Here is a 19,541-nt window from a genome sequence, read left to right as displayed (position 1 = left end):
TTGGTTCATCAATCAACACAGACAGCAGCCAGGTGCTTCGTGTTCGCTGCTGGTGCTGCTGATGTTCAAGCGGGGGAGCTACGTGCCTTCAAATCGGCGAAATCCTTGCAGCGTATTTCAGAGGTATGTCGCTGTTTGTGAAGCCGGTTTTCGGTTTTACGTCAAGTCTCGTGGCGATGTAATATACGAGGAATCATGCCGATACTGGATGAACAACTGCACACTTGGAACGACAAGAAAAGCCCGAAGAACCCACAGGGCTATTTATTATAAAGCCAATCCACCTCAAACCGGAAGGTACGACGTCATTTCACAGGGATAGTCAAGGTGGAAGGTATTCCACATTTGAGTTCCATATAGTGGTTGACATGAAGAGTCACTGCCCACCGAGTTTCCAAACACCATACTTTACGGATTTAAGCTGCAAAGAATAATGTTGTAGAAAATTGGAGGCATTGAATTGACCATTTGAATGATGATACGATGTAGGATGGCTAAATGGGCCAAGTAAAATCGTGATATCTGGAGACCGTTTTTATGGGACCACAACATGTCAGAAGTGTTGTGGATTTGAATTGACCGTCCAGGGCTTTCTGAGCTGTCGAAAGGCGTGTTTCCCCCTAGTGCCGATACCGAGGTGCAGTGCCCCCAATCTCTTAATTCTGAGACGTTATGCTCAATATTTCGGGATGAGGAATGATTTAATCCCAAGCAAGAGATGAGAACTCTTCGCCAATGCCCCGCAAAAGCTCGCACTGGATCCGAATAATAGGCGTGCAGTTTGCTCAGTCAAGAGCGGAAGCGACCGACTCGATGGGCACTGCATGAGGCATGGCGCATTATTGCGCAAGGAGATGCCAAAGCCTCCAACGAGGACCAACAGGGATAGATAGAAGAAGGCTCGTGTAGGCCTCTAAATTCTTCCACTCCTCACATTCCCGCCCATTCGAGACTGAAAGCCCGGACAGAGTCCACACGATCAGCCTCCGAATCAACTTCATCGATTGTCTTTTGTGCTCCACCGATCAAGAATCCCTTCTTCACACCGGTCCCTAATCTGCCGCCGACAATGAGATCCATCAGATCAAGGTTTTGATCCCAGTCGTAGGACACCACCAGGAAGTGCGAGTGGAAGCGCAACGGGTCACCCGGATAGGCCATGTACTGGCATCCGAAGCGAAGACCCGGGGAGAGGAAGTAGCCCCGAGAGTGTAGATGGGCGAAAAGAGGGTACGAAGGCGGCACTGCGGGTGCTGAAAGGTAGCTCGAAGACGGAGGCGTAGGGAGTGGCGGGTAAGACGTTGCAGGTGTGACAGCCAGAGCGGACTGGGAGGGTATGGATAGGGTGGCGGACGAAGTTGTAGCGGGGGTCGTTGAGCGGTCATCAGCGAAGAAGTCCACGATAGCAGCGTCCTTCTGGGATGGCGACTGGGTAGCGGGTCCCGGGACTGCCGTGGCCGTAGCCTTAGCCTTTGCTTTCTTTTGTTCTATTTGCTTCGAGATCTGTTCGCGCTTGGACTCTTTGAGATCGGCCTGGAGACGCGCGTAGTGCATGCCTTCGGCTTCGAGTTCGGCGAGGTACCGTTTGCGATCCTCTTCTAGTAGAGTGTTCATGCCATTGTGGGCCTTGGCTTCGTCTACGATGCAAGCTACACCCTTATCCACCAACAGCCGTGCCTCCTCGGGCATCAACTCCAATGGGAGACCCAGGAAGATATTCTGCATAGGGATCTGGGGCAGCGTCCCCATGAGAACGCCGCAGATGTGATGCTCACGTCGCAGGTATGTCACGGCCTCAATAGAGAACAAGAGGTATCTACCGGATACATAGGAGATCGGAATGGGAAGGTTTGGTTGAGTGTCCATTTTTGATTTCTTTCTTTTGATATGAGATTTGGGGAGAAACTTTTCAAGGATTCTGTAGCATGGACAGTTAGCACAAGTCCAAGAAGCAGATATGCAGGTAGCAAAGTAAATTTGGAGTTTCGAGTCATTTTCCAGTACGTTTCTCATCCAGCACTCAGTGACGTATCAAAGAGCTTCAGGGGATTGACAGATTTGTATTTAAATAATCATGCGAAGTGCAGGGGGGATGATGGAGTGAAGCTTACCATTTAAGTAATAAAAAGAGTCGAATGAGATTATCCGTGGATTTGACCAGCAAAGCCACAAATATGATATTGAAAGAAGAGAAGAAGAGAAGAAGCGAAACGAAAAAAACGAAAAAAAGAAAAGGAAAAGCTCAGCTACCACGCTTGTCCACTTTGGGAATAGCCCGGCTTGGCAAGCGAACCGGTGACAACTTGGAAGTGTTTATCTTCAGCGCTGCAATCATTGTCATTGTTATTGTCATTCGTTGAGTATCATTCAGTCTCTATTTAGATTTGTTTTTGGACTATGGGTTTCTTTCTACTGTTGTTCCTGGTCTTCTTTGCACCACTGCTGCTCTTTGTTGGTCAGTATCGAGAAGCCGAACACTTAGACTCGCGATCATGATACTAACATCGAACAGCATGGCTGGTAGCTTCATCCTGTCTTGGAAATCGTCTTCGGTCTATGCGACCGGGACTGGACTCCTACGGACCGAGCTACCTCCGGACCATGGCCAATTCAGGCCCCGCCATGTCTGAGCAGATCGAAATGGACGATATGCTGGCCGAACCAGGAACATACCGACACTTCGATGAAGACGACTGAGTCTTAGAGTTGGTGCAATCTTAATGCGTATCAGAATTCGAGATCTGATTTCTTAGGCATGCCACCTGGGGCCGACGCATCCTGCGCTTCTGTGTCCCCTTCAGCTGGTGGTAGACTGAACGGCTTAATCTCGAATCGCCGACGGCTGAGAATAAATGCCCAATCCTGTCCCACATTCTGATCACTTCCGCCACCACGCTCGTGCAACACTGGGAGTCGGTGCGTCTTGAGCATACCCTGAGGAGGCTCTTCCTGAGAGGTCGCTGCCCCCGAGGTGGCCGTGGCATCCGCAGAATGTGGGAAGGGACAGAGCTCAATGACACCGTCACTTAGCAGTTCGATCCAACGAACCAGCCCCGATGAACGGGGATATAGAGACAAGGGAAAAGTGATCATTGCGGTTACACGGTTGTTGTGCGCGCTCATTAACGCCTTGAGCGCGTGGAAGAATTGGAGCACGTTCTCTGGTTGACAGGCTTCGGGCGGGTACATTGTGGGGTTGAGCAGAGAAGGAATGACGATGCGGTGGATGGTGTTAACAGCGCTGGAAGCAATTGCGGTCTGGAGTCGTTTAAGGATAGCAAGGAATGGCGATTCTTTCGAGGGCATGAGTGGAATGAAGGACATGTTTGTGATAGAGGGGTGGGCGAGACGTTTCGTGAGGTCAAAGGCGTGACAGAAGGCGGGAGCTTCTTTCGCTGCTGGATCTTGCTCTCCTGGAGTAGTAGGAGCTATATTCGTCAGCACATTGAAGCTCAAAGCTGTATTCTCAAAACTTACCATCACGCGAACCGGCGACTGCCCCAAATTCGCCCAATCGCTCGTATCGCCATGCGATCTTCATGCGGTCGTCCTTACGCCTCTCGGATCTCTTCTCATCTAGGGACTCTGCCGAGCCGATCAGGCCAGGTAGACTTCGACCCCACTGTTCTGGCACTCCGACCACATGGATCTTCTGGTCTTGGACCACACCTTCGGCCGCATAGTATCGTAGCAATGCGCCCGCAAAATCTGTAGTTCCATTTTCTTCAACAAACAATAGCTTCCCCATCGGTAGCCCTGCATGGCCTGCAAGAAGATTATCTAGCGACCGCGTTCCTGTCGAGGTCGTTGGCCGCCCATCGTCGGGTGAGGGGCGGATGCCCGGCGTACTTTCTGGCGCAGCGGGCTGTGCGGCATTGGGAACAGCATTACGGTCAACTCCAGGGGATAGACCGATATTGCGCTTTCGAAAGGACATGATAAATAAAAAGCGAGGGCTTTAAACAAACAACAATTATGTATAGCAACAAGCTGGTGTCAAACCAACAAAGATCGTTATCGGCGGGACCAAAAAGCGGCAGAAAAAAAAAAGCTTCAGTTCTCCGATCGCCTCTCCACCGACTCCAACTCTTCTTCCCACCCACGAGTCAGCCATTGGGCCTCTTTGAACCTATCAATTGTGTGCGATCACCCGCATGCGAACATATTAAACAACCTGCTCTATCCGATACTCAAATCACAGTCCAGTGTTCGCAAACATGTCCGACCCGCTCCTCTTCGAAGATACCTTCACGATCACCACGATCAACGCCCAGAAGTACGATCGCGTTTCTCGTCTTACTTGCAGCAGCTCGAACGATGCTTCCCTCCATTTTACCCTCGATGTGAACACTGAGCTGTACCCATGCGCGGTGGGCGAGTCGCTGTCTCTTGCGCTCGCCTCGACTCTGTCGCTCGACGGCAAGGAGGATACTCGTGCCAGCTGGAGGGAGGTCAGCATGGGTGATCAGACCCTTGCTGATGACTACGACTATGTTTGCCACGGAAAGGTGTACCGTTTTGAGGAGGGTACCACTAAGGACACCATGTGAGTTTGCTCTCTATGCCTTTGAAACTAAGGTGTGATTTTGCCCTCGAAAGGATAGCGACTGACTTTCAAATATAGGGCTGTCTTTGTGTCTTTCGGTGGTCTGCTCCTTAACCTGGAAGGCCCCTACAAGAAGCTCGCCCCCATGAGGATCGATTACGTGTACCTGCTTCTGAAGAAATAAGCTCGCAGTTGAAATCTACTTTGCTTATTTGCTGATGAGCTTGGTATAGGTGGGATAGACCCTGAACCTTTATCGGGGTGGAGGGGAAAATGTCGGTGTATTAAGCCGGGCCGATGTTCATATCGTTCTTATGGGGTGCAGCGCAGGCGTTTTTTTGCATTTTGATTTGGGAATACCAATAGATTATCATCTAACAAAACATGATAGCCATGGAATCGATGATATGAATCTTGACTGCTCGAGACGATAGCCGTATGACAGATCTACTTGGAACTTCACCTACAGATCTGCGAGTATCGATTTCTTTTTGGCCTTGTGCGAATCGGTTTGACTTTTCGCTGCTTGGCCGCAATGGATGGTTTGGAATTTGATGGACACCGTAAGCTCAAGGCATTTCGGTTACAGCAAGGAAAATGAAGCGGTACCTTCATACTCAATGTGAATGGATTTACTATTCAAAAGTTTCTAGTCTACCAACAACATGGATGCTGCACTTCTTCCATTTGCCAAATAAGCAATGATGACCACAAGGTGATGATCTTTTGGTACTTTGGCAATTGTCGGAAAACGCTCGACGACATTGGGTCGAGAAAGACAAGTTTCCCATTTCCACTGCTCGCCTTTCACAGGAATCGTTGCCAGTTTGCTACCATCAACGAAGACCTGAACAGAATCAGTCCCAATATCAGCGTCGCTTGACCGTACCGTTCCCTCCACAGAGATTTGACGACGAATTTCCTCCCTACCACCCTCCAACGCGACCCATTTGGCAGAGGAAATGTCAAGCAAAGGCTTGGCGACAATTGAGCCTCCTGTACCTAAAGGAACCAACGATATGTGATCCGATTCGATGGGCGGTGTCAATCCAGGAATGGTTCGAGCCCAAGAAGCTGCCTCGTACGCGAACGCATATCGCAACATGTCATTGTCCGCGTAAGCTCTGCATGCAAAGGTCAAGCCAACAGGCATTTGTTGACTCTCCAATGTGCCCATCGGGAGCGTAATGCAAGGAACACCGCAATGCTTCAGGACCCGACCACCATTGGCATATTTGATTCCGTCTTGGAGAGCGTGAAGCATCGACTCAAGGTCTTCATCGGCATCTGCGGAGGCAATGTCGCCATTCGTGGGAAATGCAAGAAGATCGAATCCATTGGAATCCATCCAGTCTTCTAACTCTTGTTTCCGCATATCTTCCAGAGAATTAGCTGCCTTCTCAACGCCTGGGAGATTGTACAAAGTGTGTTTCCTGTCCCTGACCGAGTTGAACATTTCAGGGTAGCGAACTTGGTTCTGAGCTTCGGTGTGTTTTGATGGATCGTCCATCGGTGCAATTCGAGGGTGGATGTTGTGCGGATTAGAAGAAAGAAGATTCGGACAGTTTGCATCATCGTTCGCTTTGAGGAAATCATCCCATGCCGTGGCAATCATCTGGCAACGCTCGATGCTTGTCCACTCATTAGAAATTCCAGGTACATTGCAACTTTGACCCGGGAAGTCCTGCTTCATATATCTCTCAAGTAGCGGGAAGTCTGTTTCAATGACCATTGCCCCCAGAGATTCCAGGGTAGCTTTCGCCTTCTTCCAGAGTTGCTGTACTGGTTCAACACAGACATGGAATGGTTTTGCGGACGGAGCGCCGATGAAACATCTGGGGGCAGCAATGCGCTTTCCCATGAGGGCATTTGGGTCCGCCAAATTGTGGTAGCTTTTTGGACGGACGTCTGACGCCCTGGGAACTGGAACGAATGCTTGGTTTCTCCAGAAGTCGATTCCTTTAGCGGCTTCGGCGTCATCAGCGACAATGACATTGAGCACAGCGAACAGGTCTTCCATCGTTCGCGTATGAGGAACGATAACATCGCACGTCGGATAAAGTGGCCATTGACCCCTGTTCGGTATCACACCCCTTGAAGGCGAGTATCCGACGAGTGCATTATTCGAGGCAGGCGAGCGCCCAGAAGAAACGGTTTCTCCAGCAAAGCCAAATGCCGCAAAGCTCGCTGCAGTGGAAGTTCCACAGCCATTCGAAGAGCCGGATGCATACGCAGTAGTCGAGTACTGCAGATTGTAAGGGCTTTCCGCTCTGCCATACAGTCCACGCTGTGCTCCACCGTCTGCCATTGCTGGCATGTTGGTCTTGCCAAGTACGACAGCTCCGGCCTTGCGAAGAAGTGCGACGATAGCCGCATCCTCGGAAGATAAAAGATCGGCGAAAGCAGGCGATCCTGCCGCAACTGTCATATCTTTGACCATGAAGCTGTCTTTGACTGTGAATGGGATTCCTTCCAGGGGCCGTGGCGGCCGGCCACTTGCACGGTAATCATCCGATTGTTGCGCCTCGTCGAATGCTTGCGGGTTGAGGACACAGACTGAGTTCAAGGAAGGTCCACGGCAGTCATAGTATCCAATTCGATTGAAATAGCAGGATACGAGCTGGACACTCGTGATGGCGCGAATATCGAGGGCATGAAGAAGCTCTTTGACATTGGCATCAACGATATTTAATGTCTTTGGTTGTTTTGAGATGTCAATTCCTGGCATAATGCTGTGATTTATTGGACGGGTGTTTGCAATGATATATCGGTTATAGCGACACAAACTTTGGCATTATTTGCGAAAATCTTTGGGATAAGAAAGTCAAGAAGTTTGATTGAATGTTATCGGGCTAGATACAAGGGACACACTGTATCCTTATATCTTCACCATAGATATCTGCAATTACTGATATCTGAAGCCATTTAATCCTAATCTCAAACTCCGAGCATACTCATAGTTCTGAAGTATGAAAGGTTGATTCTGATTGGCGGGGCTTCCTCCCCGGCTCGACCTTCACTTTGGGATGTCGCGGTTCGAACTTCCCTCCCAGTTCCCTCACATAATCTTGCCCCTTAGCCCTAAGTATTGCGACCTCAGTACTTTTGCACTTCAAATACAAGGAACAAAGACGAATGATGTGCAGCAGGAAAATAAAATTGAAACTTTATATCAAGATAGCATGAACCCCCATTTCAGACATCGTGACCCGGCAGTCCGCACGGCCAGTTTCCTGCATATCCCAACACTTTCTCATAATTTTCAGCACGGTTGCGGTGTTGCCAAAACTTCCCGACTCACCGGTCAGGTCCGTCATTAAAGTCTCGAAGAATGGCCGGTGTGATTGTGCCATGCATCCTGTTATACATAATGCCCATACCGAACCTGTGAGGGAATAGGTTTTTGGTTTATTCTCAAGTGCATGAACGCTTCGAGCGACCGCATTCTGTATCTCTGGTAGCGCGGGTAGAGGCCCAGAAATGATGGTATGGAGTAAAATGAGAGCTGCGAGCGCGAAAATATGAGAAAGCCAGTTCGGCAGGTGCCCGATATTGGTGCCTCCCTGGGTATAGCAAAATGGTTAGTAAGGGGCCTACTCGTTTGAAGACCGTCAAGGATGGAAGCCCTACAGCTCTCTCCATATCCAGGCTCTCGATGCCTGTCTCTAATCTTGTTTCTATTTCTTGGCCCTTGCTTGCGAGATCTCGAATGCTCAGTAGACCGTCCTTTTCTTGCTGGTCTTTCCATGCCGAAAGGTGTGCCAAATCCCCGATAGCCATCATAACCCAATTATGACAGCCCATGAGATCCGCCGTATTGAATCCCGGTGTTTGGAGCCAGCGTTGATAAGGGAGTCTTGGTATACTGCCGGTTGAGATACAAGCAAAGAGATCGTACCATATGACGCCGACCATGAGGAATTCGAGGCCTTCATTAGATTGACATTTCATATTAGTGTTATTTTGAGTCTGTGAATTGAATATATCCTCGGGTGATAGTTGACGCATGACGGAGGCAATAGCATCTAGATGTAGAAACCAATCATGTTCTGCACCACAGAACACCTACATCAAAGTGTTAGAATTTGAATTTTGCCGCTGTTTATCTATATTTCCATCACATACCTCAAAACTGATCAACATGAAACTACATGTTAAAAATTCGGCCAATTGCGCATGGTCGTCGCGTAACTTATCACCCTTTTCGCTCATGATATCACAGAGCTCTCGCAGCGCTGTAGAGTGATGATCCAATACCTCTTGCTTCCGCTGAATATCTTCCTCGATGCCAAGCACAGCGCTCTGGTGAAGAGATGACAGGCTTAAGGCGGCGTGATAAAGTGGTCCACGCTTGATCAAAAGCAAGAAGAGCCAGCCTCGATTACCTAGACGAGACCGAGAGTCATGATACGGAAACTGCCAAGGGAAGACTTGATCAAGATAGTGCATTAACAAACAAGCCTCTTGGTGGTCAATTGCCCCATAACCGTCATTGAAACGCTGAGGGCTTGACGCAGGGAAAGTTTCAATGGCATTGCTGGGGGAACATGTCGGAGCATGGTCTTCGTAGTCGGGTATAATTTCGGGAACTTGATTGCCAGGAGACAAAGATGTCGAATGTGAAGATCGAGGCGGACTTGCCACTGGATCTGCCATCACTTCATCATTTCCTTGAATTTCAGTCAATGTTTGAGACTCCTCTCTATGTCTTCGCCGATTTAGATGCTGCATTTTCTTCACATATCGAAAATTTTTGTTTATTGTGGCTTTGATTCGTGTTCGTTCTTTTTGCTCCTCTAATCCGCCGTCCATCCATGATGGCTTGGGCCCGTACCCGTGACAGCGAACATTTCGCTCAGTGCATTCTTTACAGCAGGGTTTCTCCAAGTCACACTTGAGATGGCGAATGCGACACGTCCAACACCCTGCAGCAGCCGACCGCATAATTAGGAAAACTGGGATTGATTTACCAGTCGAGAGGTGGATGGGATATGTAAATTCGGGGATAATGCAGTTCTAAATAGGAAATTCGAGCCGCTTGTGATTATGTAAATTACAACATTGGCCGCTATTTTTATACATGAGGACCATGTGGTGGTAGACCAAAATAATTCTTATATATCATGTATGGTTTCTTATTTCTTGGAACAAAAGAAAACACGAAAAAGAGGGCCAGAAATCGTCTCGGTACCACACTGAATACTCTAGCGAAATTTCCTTCAGCCCATCACTTGCAAGTGTCTGCTCAAACTAACTACCTCTGTTCATCATTCTCTGTACAAGCGCAGCATAGAGTGGAAACGCGGGGCGGGATTCCAGTTCGATTTCACTAGGCACCCTTGAATAATCACTTTGTATTCGTTAACTTTGCTCTCAACGCAGAATCCACAGAGTCTACGAGATCTTGAACTGTTGCCTCCGGTCCGGATTCCAAGGTCGAAGCACCGGCTGTCATCACCACCCGTTCGGGTCGATGAACATTCAAATATTGGCTTGTGCGTTTTCTATGAGCAGATCGGAAAGTCTAGAAGAAGCTGGTCAGTGTGAATTTTGTATATTTGCAAAGAGACGCACCCGAAGCTGCTTCACCATATCCTCCAATTGCAGCACCACCTCCACATCGCCAGCCCGCTTTGCTTCACCCCGGAATGCGTGACTTTTGATAGACGCAATGAATTTCCTTTGCGAGGCAGGAATATAGTTCACGAAACTTTGCTCCTCGAGGAATGGAGCGAGTTCGAGGAAGAGATCGAGTAGATTAAACAAAACGAGATGAGCGCCAGAAATCCCGTCATATTCAATATACTTTCCATTCACATTCTCACCAGCGGCCCAACCATGGAAGCCTTGAATATAGGCCGTAAAGACACTGCGTGGAATTTTTGAGTCAATGACATTCTCGTAGTAAATCCGTAACGCTGTGCGGAGGTGCAGATTAACTTTCTTCAGGTGTTCTTTGCACTTTAGTTTTTGACCATTTTCATAGAACAGGATAGATTGAACAATGTGGTAGTAAATTGGTACTGCCTTGAAATATGTCAATGATTGCTCTAAAAAAAAGGAAACGATGCACACCTTTCTCTCTGGCTCAGTGAACGAGTAAATCAAATTGTGCTCTGCTGATGGTATCGGTTCGGGCATACTCCTGTTGACTGCGTATACAAGATTTCCATCGGAATCAAAATTACAATAGAAGTTCGACATGGTATTGCCTCCTGGAGATTGACTTCCGTATCTCCAACGCAGAAATTTCCACGGGAGGTCGAGTTCAGATGGAAAGTTGATAACCTTCTCCTGTTGTGCAACCTTAACGATGGGCACGGTGCCCCATCTGCGATGAATAGTCAGGATCTATACCAGACGAGTTTATTGATTTACTTACCTGAAGGCATGTCGCAAGGTGCTGATACATGCGAAAAATCCGTTGTAACCGTCACTCGTGAGCGATGACGTCTTGGAATCTTCAGACATAATTAGATCCGACTCGACCGCTGCAAGGTCCACACGTTCTTGTAGCAGTTTCTGCAGACGAGTGCGGTATTCGATCCGACGGCTTTGATTTATCGCATCATTGACGCAAATTTGATCAACGGGTAGCAGTGGAGCTAGATCAAGGAAGATATCATGATACGGCTGAAGCGAAGCGGGCCAAGAGTCGCGATGAGATGCCTGTGGTGGCCAAGTACCGGCGCCATCTGTGTTGATCATATTTTTCAAAGCCTCAACTACCTCATGGCCTTCTCGGGACGATCTAATAAGAGAGATATAGTCGGAATGTTGGCAAAAACCGGCAGTGAAAAATCCAAAAATGGAAGTTGTGAGCTTGATAAAGAGATCTGACAAAGTTATCCATGAGTAAAAGAGGATTCCATAAGTCGAAGAGAGGAAGGTGGAAAGCCTTGACTGAAGATGTTGGACAATAGAAATCATAGTTTCAATTGGAATATTTCGATGATCATGAAAGAGAACTTTTGCCAAAAATGGCTGCTGGGGGTTAACCCAGTATTTATCATTAAATTTCTCTCACCAGTCATCTTCGGCAGATAGTTACAGATGGAATCATTGGTACAGTAACTACGATCATCATCTGTGTGAAGATAAAATCCTTGGAAACAACTGTTGTGTAGTCATGGAGAGGCAAATATAAGGTTTTGGGTAGTCTCGTGTAACTTGAGCTACGCTATGCTACGAACCTGGACAATAAGGAGAGTTTCTTTTGATCATGATACGTACGTCATCCTCCTACGATAATAATGAGGCATAGGGATCGGTATTGTAATCGGACATTCTTCACCTTCCCTTTCGAGCTGACTGCATGCCCAGTATCCACAGTCCATGTTCCTCTAGGTCGATCTTGTAGCAGGTAGTTATATCCTGTTCCGGAATAAGCTGTACCTGTTCTTGGCCCGATTTATACCGCAATACTTGTTTGTATAATACCAGCAATTATTACTGCTGTTGGAAGACCCAGAGTAGTAGTGAATAAGGCGAAAGAAATCCTAGTCTCCAAAGAAAGTTATATTGACTTGGAGACCTCCACAGGCTAGACAATGCGTCAGTCTACGGAACGTGTGTGGGTAAAGGTGGAATAATTCAGTCCTCTGTCAAACGTCATGTTGGTGCCCCACGCCGAAAATCCTATTTACATTGACCCCAGCTTGTCTGGGATCTAAAAAGCAGCAAAGTCATGAAGCAGATCTGCGTCCCAGATAGGGATGTACGAGTGGGGACGTATATCATCAGCCGCATCATGAGCATACCAATGAGGTATAGGGAGTGCATATGACGTTCCTATCCACCACCGAAACCTACTGATGCATCACATGGCTACCAGCTTGCATATATACACAGGCATCTCTTTGAAAAGGAGGAGCTGGATCCACTGAGGACGCCCAGCGATTAGTCTTCATATCATAACACGCATGTCAGGCACATCTTGCTTTCCTCACTCATATCCATATTGTATCAACAGGCACCCAGATGGGAGTGCCCTAACATGTAATTATATTTGTCAATACAACAATTCCGAACGAAAGTTAACTAAGGTCTTAGTTGCTTTCTAACTATGAATTGAAACTATAAATTGACTAAAAAGATTCAACTTCTAAAGCCTATTCGCCCATTCAAGTCCGATCACAGAAATGCTGATCATCCACTTTCTAGCGGTGTGGCTGTCATGTTGCACAGGAATGTGGATCCATGCTCTCCTTGTAAAAGGAATGGAAGTCTTCGATTTGGGGATGATCACAGATCACTATACAATGCTGTAATGCGACCTTCAATCTTTCTCTTGGACGCAGATTGTCGACAGATTTCAAGTGGCTTATTTTTCCTGGTATTCTGATGTGAAGCCCCGAGTCACCGCGCACAAGGATCCAACACCAAAACCTACAGCCTTCAAAAAACCTCAGATATTGAAAAATGAAGTGAATTATTTTTTATCTGTGCTATCATTGCTGGTGTGGCAATGGCTGCTTCAAGTCAGTCAGTCGGAGTGATTGTGGTGGACAAGCGCCAGGTATGACCATCTCTTAGTATTCCTCACCTGTGCTGTGTAGTATTTCAAATGTTGGCCCTCGTGGTAATGGACAGCCAAAAGATATGGCGGGCATCGGCTGTGAGTATTTCCTCTTGAGGTGGAGCTGGACGACTATGTAAATAGCTCACTGTGAAAGTCCTCTCGAGGAATTTGGTTGACGCTTCTCATCAGTGAGTTGTTGCCCCTTGACTAATTATCGGCTAGTCAAATTCTATGCTGGTTTCTTGTTTGGTCTCGTTGTTGGCCTTATAGCAGCAATAATCACACGTATAGAACTACATTTTCTATATTCCTAATTCTCTTGGGATGAGCTCTACCTTGCGAGTTGTGTCACGCATACATGTATCAATGCAAGTTTAACCAAAACATGGTGATGCACTGTATTGTTGACATCCATATAGAGGCAATGTCATCACTACCCGGCGCTACAGGAGAACGGTCTACTTATGGAACCGGTTTTGAATGCAGACATCTGTTAAGTCAGTATAAACACAACGCAACCTTTGGTCAGAAAGGTAGTAACTCACTACTCCGGTAATACTTGCGTAAAGGCCACATCCAAGAATGCAGATACCAACAAGAAACACAAGTAGATTCAGGATTGCGTGGCGGATATTGTGCTTCTCATACCAGCTTCCCTCCCTCAGAAGAAAATACCACAAGATGGGAGGAACATAGAATGAAAATCCAGAAACAAGCAGACAGCCACAGATAGCGAGTAGTTCGGAGAAGAACGGAATAGCCTCTGCGATGATCCATGCCAGGACAGTAATTACGGCGACAATGGTCAGCCAGGTCACCCATCCTTTCGTAGTGTTCACATAACGGACAACAGAATCTTGATAAATTCTACCGTGAATGTAGCGGCAGGCGACGGTTGTGTTGATAGACCCGGAGATAAAAATCACTGGTAGAGCGATACCAAACGCAACCTTAGCGTAAAGGGGACCGGCGGATACTAGTGCGGGAGAACCGACGTCCTGTCCGACAAACGCATAGATAATTGCCCCTGTAAGTGTATAGATAGTGACTTGCACTATGCCCAATGTCGATATAGACTTGGTGAAGTCTTCTGGTGTATGCATCTCATCCATAAATGAAGGCTGAGAGGCAGCGAAGGCGTAAGCGAACGCAATATTCGAGATGGCAACAAAAGCCTTGCTCAGACTTAAGTCATCTTGAGGCCATGCAGACCAGGCTGGCGCAAGTGGGTCACCCTGCTGAACTCCGGTTGCGATTATACAGATTCCAATTGCCACAATGATAGATCCAAAGTCGATGAATCCCAATATCGAGAGTTCTGCAAATGATGGCGGTATGGCAAATGCGAACAGGATGACTGCGGATACAACACTGAATATGAGGGCGCATACAGTGTTGTCTGAGAGTGTGGCAAAGGCTAATTTTCCTGTCAGGCAATGCGACCCAACTGTCAAAGTCATTAACGCAATGAATGCCACACTGAAGAGCTTATCGCCAAAGCCACCCATCAATAGACGACCGAAATCAACATAATGAGCAACATGTGGATATTTGAGCTTTGTCAACCCGACCATGTAACTTGCATAAACGGCGATCAGTCCTAACCCAATACACAAAATGACTGCGGCCACCATGCCTAGTGTTGCGAACGCTGCTGGAAGACTCAGACTTCCCAATGCGATCGATTGGACAATGAGTACAATTGTAAGACGCTTCCAGCCAAGGCGATGAAAGTGTTCGTTGCCCTGAATGGCTCTTTCATGGTCGTGGTATCGGTCGCTTTTGTTGACAACTTCGCCGCCGGATTGATCATAGTCAATTGTGTCATCTGTGTCTTTTTTGTCGGTCATGTTGGCATGATTTGCGCCAAGGGACATAGTAGGAGCCGAAGATAACCAAGGAATATATATGTTGGAGGGCGGAAATTTTGATAACAGATGTTCACGAAAACAACTGATCGAGATGTGAAAGCAAATGGGACTCTCTTAACTGAAGATGAATTATCTTTCATCTCGCCGTATTGTCCGATATCATTCCGAGCTTGGAGTATATAGTATGTAGATGATGAGCGTTGTGGAGCTCATTGTGGAGCGATGGGTAGTCTCGGGGGGAAAGTCGAGCCGGGCCAAGACCTGGGGAAGATGAAACGTGGAGCATCAAGTAAACACCGCCAGCGGACAAGTTTGCGAATCTTTTAGTAACAGATATATTAGTCGCTACTAAATTACCACGATGGCTCGATCAATGCAGGGGTGCCTTCCGCATGGCTCGGGGGGTTGATCTTTGCGAGCAGCTTCACGAGGATGATCCTATCGAAATGTTAGCACTGATAACACAGAAAGAGGCTATAATTTGTCCGTACATGTGTCATTGTAGAGATTCACAATAGTCATCATTCGAAGGGCGGATCTGCAACTCTTGTGTCTGTTACTAAACACCGTGATAACGATCCTCCATCCTCAGTTTAAAGTTATGTCTCGACATAGTAGCAACCTTTTGGCCCAGCAATGAACATTGCTGGCGTCCAATAATGCTAAGATGAGGGTTCCAGTGGTCGTTTATTTGATGAGATTAAATCAGGAGAGTAAAGATAGTTAAACAAGCGTGCACGCCATTGAAATGTGTATTTCTGTTTTTATAGTCTATCATCTAGTGAAACACAATCACTGCCTTTGCTACTTGGGTAGACGAACGCTGACCAGAAGGGACAAGCCTGGGATTCATAGTACGGTGGAGTAACTAGAGATCCCCTGATTTGTCTGATCGCTAATTTGTCCTTGTTCGTCGAAGCATTTCTTCAGGAAGATACCTACGTTATAGGCGATCAACTCGAAATTGCGTATTGCGAGCACTTTAACGACAACAATACCCCGAATTTGACTTCCGAGATGCATTATTTAAGAGAGATCTAATGCCCAGCAAAAAAAGGGGAATAATTTCACATACTGAAGCCATCTTCACTTTTTTCTCTTCTAGCTCCACAGCCTTCCTGCATTCAAAACTCCGTTGTCCTCGCTACTTTCGCAACCATGAAATACAAACGAATGCCTATCGAGATTGAATCGCCGGAAGAATACGGCTACGATAAAATCAAGTACAATCTTTCCGAAAGTTCGATCTCAGACCAGTCCCTCGGATCTTTAGGACTCCAAGTGCCCGATTTGAAGTTGCTATACAATGAGCACCAAGGAAGCACTGCTCTGCGCAAGCTCGTTGTTCAGGGATCCGATGAACTTAAGTATAAAGATGTTCTCATCACATGTGGTGCAGCAGGAGCTTTGTTCATTATCGCCAGCTCTCAATTGAGCATCAATGACCATCTCGTGGTGATGCGCCCGAACTACGCAACCAATCTTGAGACACCCCGCGCGATCGGCTGTGGAATTTCTTTCATTGATCTGTCATTTGAGTCGGGATTTCAGCTTGACTTGGAGACTCTGAAGAATACTATCAAACCCAATACCAAACTCGTCAGCATCACCACGCCTCACAATCCCACCGGCACGGGAATGTCACTCGAGACCTTGAATGATGTCGTTGCTTTGACCAAAGAGAGAGGTATTCTACTGCTAGTAGATGAGACCTACGCCGACATCTCATACAGTGAACGGCTACCAATCGCCGCCTCTCTGGGCAACCACGTCATCAGCGTATCTTCTCTGTCCAAGTCTTACGGCATCCCCGGTATTCGGCTCGGATGGCTGATCAACAAGAACACTTCTCTGCAAGAGACTTTCCTAGCTGCGAAAGAACAAATCAACATCAGCGGTAGTGTGATCGACGAGTGGATTGCAGAGCAAGTTTTGTCGCGGAAGCATGAGATTCTTGCAACCACCATTCGCGAAATGAAACATCGCCGCGAGATAGTGGCTTCGTGGATTGAGAGAGACGAGCTACTGGAATGGGTCCGCCCAGAAGGGGGTATTGTCTGTTTTCCGCGTATCAAAGATGGATTTGAGCCAGCTGGTGGCTTAGCTGCCTTTTATCATCGCCTACTTCACAAGTATGGCACCTATGTTGGACCCGGCCACTGGTTTGAACTCCCGGATGTCTTTTTCCGGATTGGATATGGATGGCCTACGGTGGCGGAGCTTGAAGGTGGTTTGCGAGCTATATCTGAGGCTCTGCGTGATACCTCAAGCTAGGTGATCACAGAGACTGACATATAGAACTAGGTCAATTGTTCTGGGATTCAGTGTTGTTCTCTTGTTTCTCTTCAATGTGAGAGCTCTCGTGTAAATACTCTCGGTCATTTTGGAAGCTCAATACCTGGCTATCAACGGAGCCGACGATGTTCTGGTTGCCTTCCGTGCCATGATGCCTGGTATTCAAATCCGATGACAGACGCAGTACTTTATTAAGTTAATCAACTTAACTTCATCCAGATACAGCGTTTCGATGAATTGATAAGATGCCAATAAGATTGAACAGACTAATGAACATCAATTTGGAGCTTAGAAAGTTGTCGATAATTTATTGCCACAAACGGGCGTCCAGATTGAGAGCGTTATCCGACCCAGCGACTCATAAGGCTGGAAGTGGAACATCTTCGGCCCCACTACTAACATCACTCTTCGATTTAAGGTATTCGTCTGATGAATTGAAGAATCTGACAGAGAACAGAGACGATTTTTCTAAAATATTTGCTTGAAAGCAGTCAATTCTATCGCCCACTCTCTCAACTTTTCTTAAACTACAATACCAATACGCGACAGAACCAACTACACTTCAAGATGACACCTACAACCGGCGAAAAAGATCTCTCAATCCTATTGGCGACAATGCAGCCAGTTCTTGACACAACAGTCTACGTCTTCCTTACCACAAAAGAACCTCTATCTTCACTCCCACTAGCTACCCTTCGACCACAACTGACCGTCCAAGAAGACGAGGGTACCACAATCGTCACAACCGAGGCCCTAGCCTTGTCGCATGGGTTTACAGAATCCGTCTTTCCCTGCAAGAAGGTTTCTCTTAAGATTCACTCGAGTCTGGAAGCGGTCGGTTTGATCGCTACAATCACCAATCGCCTGAAGCTTGACGGGATCAGCACTAATGTGGTCAGTGGATACTTTCATGATCATATTTACGTTCCGGCGGGGCGGGCAGAGGATGCGATGCGGGTTTTGATGGAGTTGGTGGCGGAGGCGAAGCAATAGAGAAATAGTTGTGTATCAATGCTTGCCCCATTCAATAAATTGAAAAGTGTGTGGTAACCTTACCATCGGCTCAGGGATGTCCCTCATAGCCTCGGGCGGGATATGGTTTATCTAAGTCTGACTTGTATGATTGTATGTGCAATGTTCATATAAAACAAGAATCTCAACAAAGGATCTACCTCACACAATGGAACGCAGTGGGTATTCTAATCGACGATGCAAACCCGCCACAATGCGCAAGAAATCCGGCTCATTCTCGGCCGTCAGAATACCATGCCGAATAAAGAAATCAATCATGATAGTCGCGCAATTAGGCTTGAACTCTCCATTCGCCAACGCCTGCTGGATCTCAGGAACAGAGAGCAGCATAAATTCCTCGACTTCCCCATCACAGGGCTTCGGAATGGTCTCCGCGTCCAGCTTGAGATCATAGACATACTCGACTTCAGGCTGAATAAGACCAGTTTCACCTCCAGCACGCGCATCACGCACGTGCGAGTACGTCACACAGCCACAGGCAACGATTGCAGCGCGCACGGCAGCTTCAGGCAGTGACGCTTCTTCCATTGCTTCGCGGACGATGCACTCGAATGGGTTTTCGTCGGTACTCATACCTCCGGCAACTGTATTATCTAGCAAGCCTGGGTATGTTTGTTTGTTCTTTGCGCGGCGAGGAACCCAGATCTTGTACCCGGATTCGTCGTGCACGTAGCCGGTCATGTGAGCGCCGTAGGAAACGATGCCGAACAGGGGGGACGCGCAGCGCTCCATTTCCAGGAGGAATTCACCACCCGGTCCGTAGACGGGGTATTTCTCGTTTCGCCATTTCTTGAGGACCTCAAACTTGTCTTGTTTTACTGCTTCGACGATTGTCTCGTGGACGAGTTTGCTGCGGAATGCGGGGTCGGCGTTCGCGGGGGTTACGAGTGTCACGGTGCGGGCGGCGGAGTCGATGGCCCAGCTGCTTTCTGACCAGGAGAACTTCTCCACAACTGAGTTCAGGATGTAGCCGAGTGTTACATCATATCCAGTTACTTTGAATGCATGGTAGTTGTTGAGATTCTCCGTGTAAGCGGCGCGATCGTCCTCGTAGTAGGGGAAGCTGGGGGTGTAAGACGAGAATAGAAGAAACCGGGTGGAATATCATTACTTATCGCATTCAACGACCAGTTCAAGATTTGACTTGCCCATGATGAATACAAGCTCTCGTCTGTAACAAAGTAAGAACTCGATGTTGTCGGCGAAACCCTTATCGGTACTGATAAGGGCAGCTCCGACTCTTATGTCACTTTCATCATCGACAAAGAGAAGTCTT

At 47.5% G+C, this 19,541-nt stretch overlaps 11 protein-coding genes across 11 annotated transcripts; 4 read left to right on the top strand and 7 right to left on the bottom strand.

The window, feature by feature from the left end:
* Positions 1-930: 930 nt before the first annotated feature.
* Positions 931-1,866, bottom strand: N7529_001421 (tRNA splicing endonuclease subunit SEN34; the record flags this gene model as incomplete). Its single annotated transcript, XM_057236952.1, has 1 exon — positions 931-1,866. The coding sequence occupies one exon, from the start codon at positions 1,864-1,866 to the stop codon at positions 931-933; it is 936 nt and encodes a 311-aa protein (XP_057101639.1).
* A 531-nt stretch (positions 1,867-2,397) lies between these two features.
* N7529_001420 (uncharacterized protein) lies at positions 2,398-2,697 on the top strand (the record flags this gene model as incomplete). The annotated part of the gene is made up of 2 exons (XM_057236951.1): positions 2,398-2,455; positions 2,513-2,697. 2 exons carry the CDS (start codon positions 2,398-2,400, stop codon positions 2,695-2,697), a joined length of 243 nt encoding a protein of 80 aa, XP_057101638.1.
* A 30-nt stretch (positions 2,698-2,727) lies between these two features.
* Positions 2,728-3,937, bottom strand: N7529_001419 (elongator complex protein 4; the record flags this gene model as incomplete). Its single annotated transcript, XM_057236950.1, has 2 exons — positions 2,728-3,428; positions 3,478-3,937. The coding sequence occupies 2 exons, from the start codon at positions 3,935-3,937 to the stop codon at positions 2,728-2,730; spliced, it is 1,161 nt and encodes a 386-aa protein (XP_057101637.1).
* Positions 3,938-4,217: 280 nt separating this feature from the next.
* On the top strand, positions 4,218-4,730 carry N7529_001418 (DNA-directed RNA polymerase core subunit RPB8; the record flags this gene model as incomplete). The annotated part of the gene is made up of 2 exons (XM_057236949.1): positions 4,218-4,546; positions 4,625-4,730. The coding sequence occupies 2 exons, from the start codon at positions 4,218-4,220 to the stop codon at positions 4,728-4,730; spliced, it is 435 nt and encodes a 144-aa protein (XP_057101636.1).
* A 465-nt stretch (positions 4,731-5,195) lies between these two features.
* N7529_001417 (amidase family protein) lies at positions 5,196-7,274 on the bottom strand (the record flags this gene model as incomplete). The annotated part of the gene is made up of 1 exon (XM_057236948.1): positions 5,196-7,274. One exon carries the CDS (start codon positions 7,272-7,274, stop codon positions 5,196-5,198), a length of 2,079 nt encoding a protein of 692 aa, XP_057101635.1.
* A 686-nt stretch (positions 7,275-7,960) lies between these two features.
* On the bottom strand, positions 7,961-9,490 carry N7529_001416 (Zn(II)2Cys6 transcription factor; the record flags this gene model as incomplete). The annotated part of the gene is made up of 2 exons (XM_057236947.1): positions 7,961-8,611; positions 8,672-9,490. The coding sequence occupies 2 exons, from the start codon at positions 9,488-9,490 to the stop codon at positions 7,961-7,963; spliced, it is 1,470 nt and encodes a 489-aa protein (XP_057101634.1).
* Positions 9,491-10,084: 594 nt separating this feature from the next.
* On the bottom strand, positions 10,085-11,254 carry N7529_001415 (uncharacterized protein; the record flags this gene model as incomplete). The annotated part of the gene is made up of 2 exons (XM_057236946.1): positions 10,085-10,877; positions 10,929-11,254. 2 exons carry the CDS (start codon positions 11,252-11,254, stop codon positions 10,085-10,087), a joined length of 1,119 nt encoding a protein of 372 aa, XP_057101633.1.
* A 2,271-nt stretch (positions 11,255-13,525) lies between these two features.
* Positions 13,526-14,917, bottom strand: N7529_001414 (uncharacterized protein; the record flags this gene model as incomplete). The annotated part of the gene is made up of 1 exon (XM_057236945.1): positions 13,526-14,917. The coding sequence occupies one exon, from the start codon at positions 14,915-14,917 to the stop codon at positions 13,526-13,528; it is 1,392 nt and encodes a 463-aa protein (XP_057101632.1).
* A 1,194-nt stretch (positions 14,918-16,111) lies between these two features.
* Positions 16,112-17,212, top strand: N7529_001413 (pyridoxal phosphate-dependent aminotransferase; the record flags this gene model as incomplete). Its single annotated transcript, XM_057236944.1, has 1 exon — positions 16,112-17,212. One exon carries the CDS (start codon positions 16,112-16,114, stop codon positions 17,210-17,212), a length of 1,101 nt encoding a protein of 366 aa, XP_057101631.1.
* Positions 17,213-17,800: 588 nt separating this feature from the next.
* Positions 17,801-18,226, top strand: N7529_001412 (ACT domain-containing protein; the record flags this gene model as incomplete). The annotated part of the gene is made up of 1 exon (XM_057236943.1): positions 17,801-18,226. One exon carries the CDS (start codon positions 17,801-17,803, stop codon positions 18,224-18,226), a length of 426 nt encoding a protein of 141 aa, XP_057101630.1.
* A 180-nt stretch (positions 18,227-18,406) lies between these two features.
* Positions 18,407-19,417, bottom strand: N7529_001411 (thiamine pyrophosphokinase-related protein; the record flags this gene model as incomplete). Its single annotated transcript, XM_057236942.1, has 2 exons — positions 18,407-19,328; positions 19,377-19,417. 2 exons carry the CDS (start codon positions 19,415-19,417, stop codon positions 18,407-18,409), a joined length of 963 nt encoding a protein of 320 aa, XP_057101629.1.
* Between the last annotated feature and the right edge of the window lie 124 nt (positions 19,418-19,541).

This window comes from Penicillium soppii, assembly GCF_028829465.1.
Source record: "Penicillium soppii strain IBT 18220 chromosome Unknown utg000002l, whole genome shotgun sequence".
NCBI classification, from domain to species: domain Eukaryota; kingdom Fungi; phylum Ascomycota; class Eurotiomycetes; order Eurotiales; family Aspergillaceae; genus Penicillium; species Penicillium soppii.
This window is presented reverse-complemented; position numbering and strand designations above follow the sequence as displayed.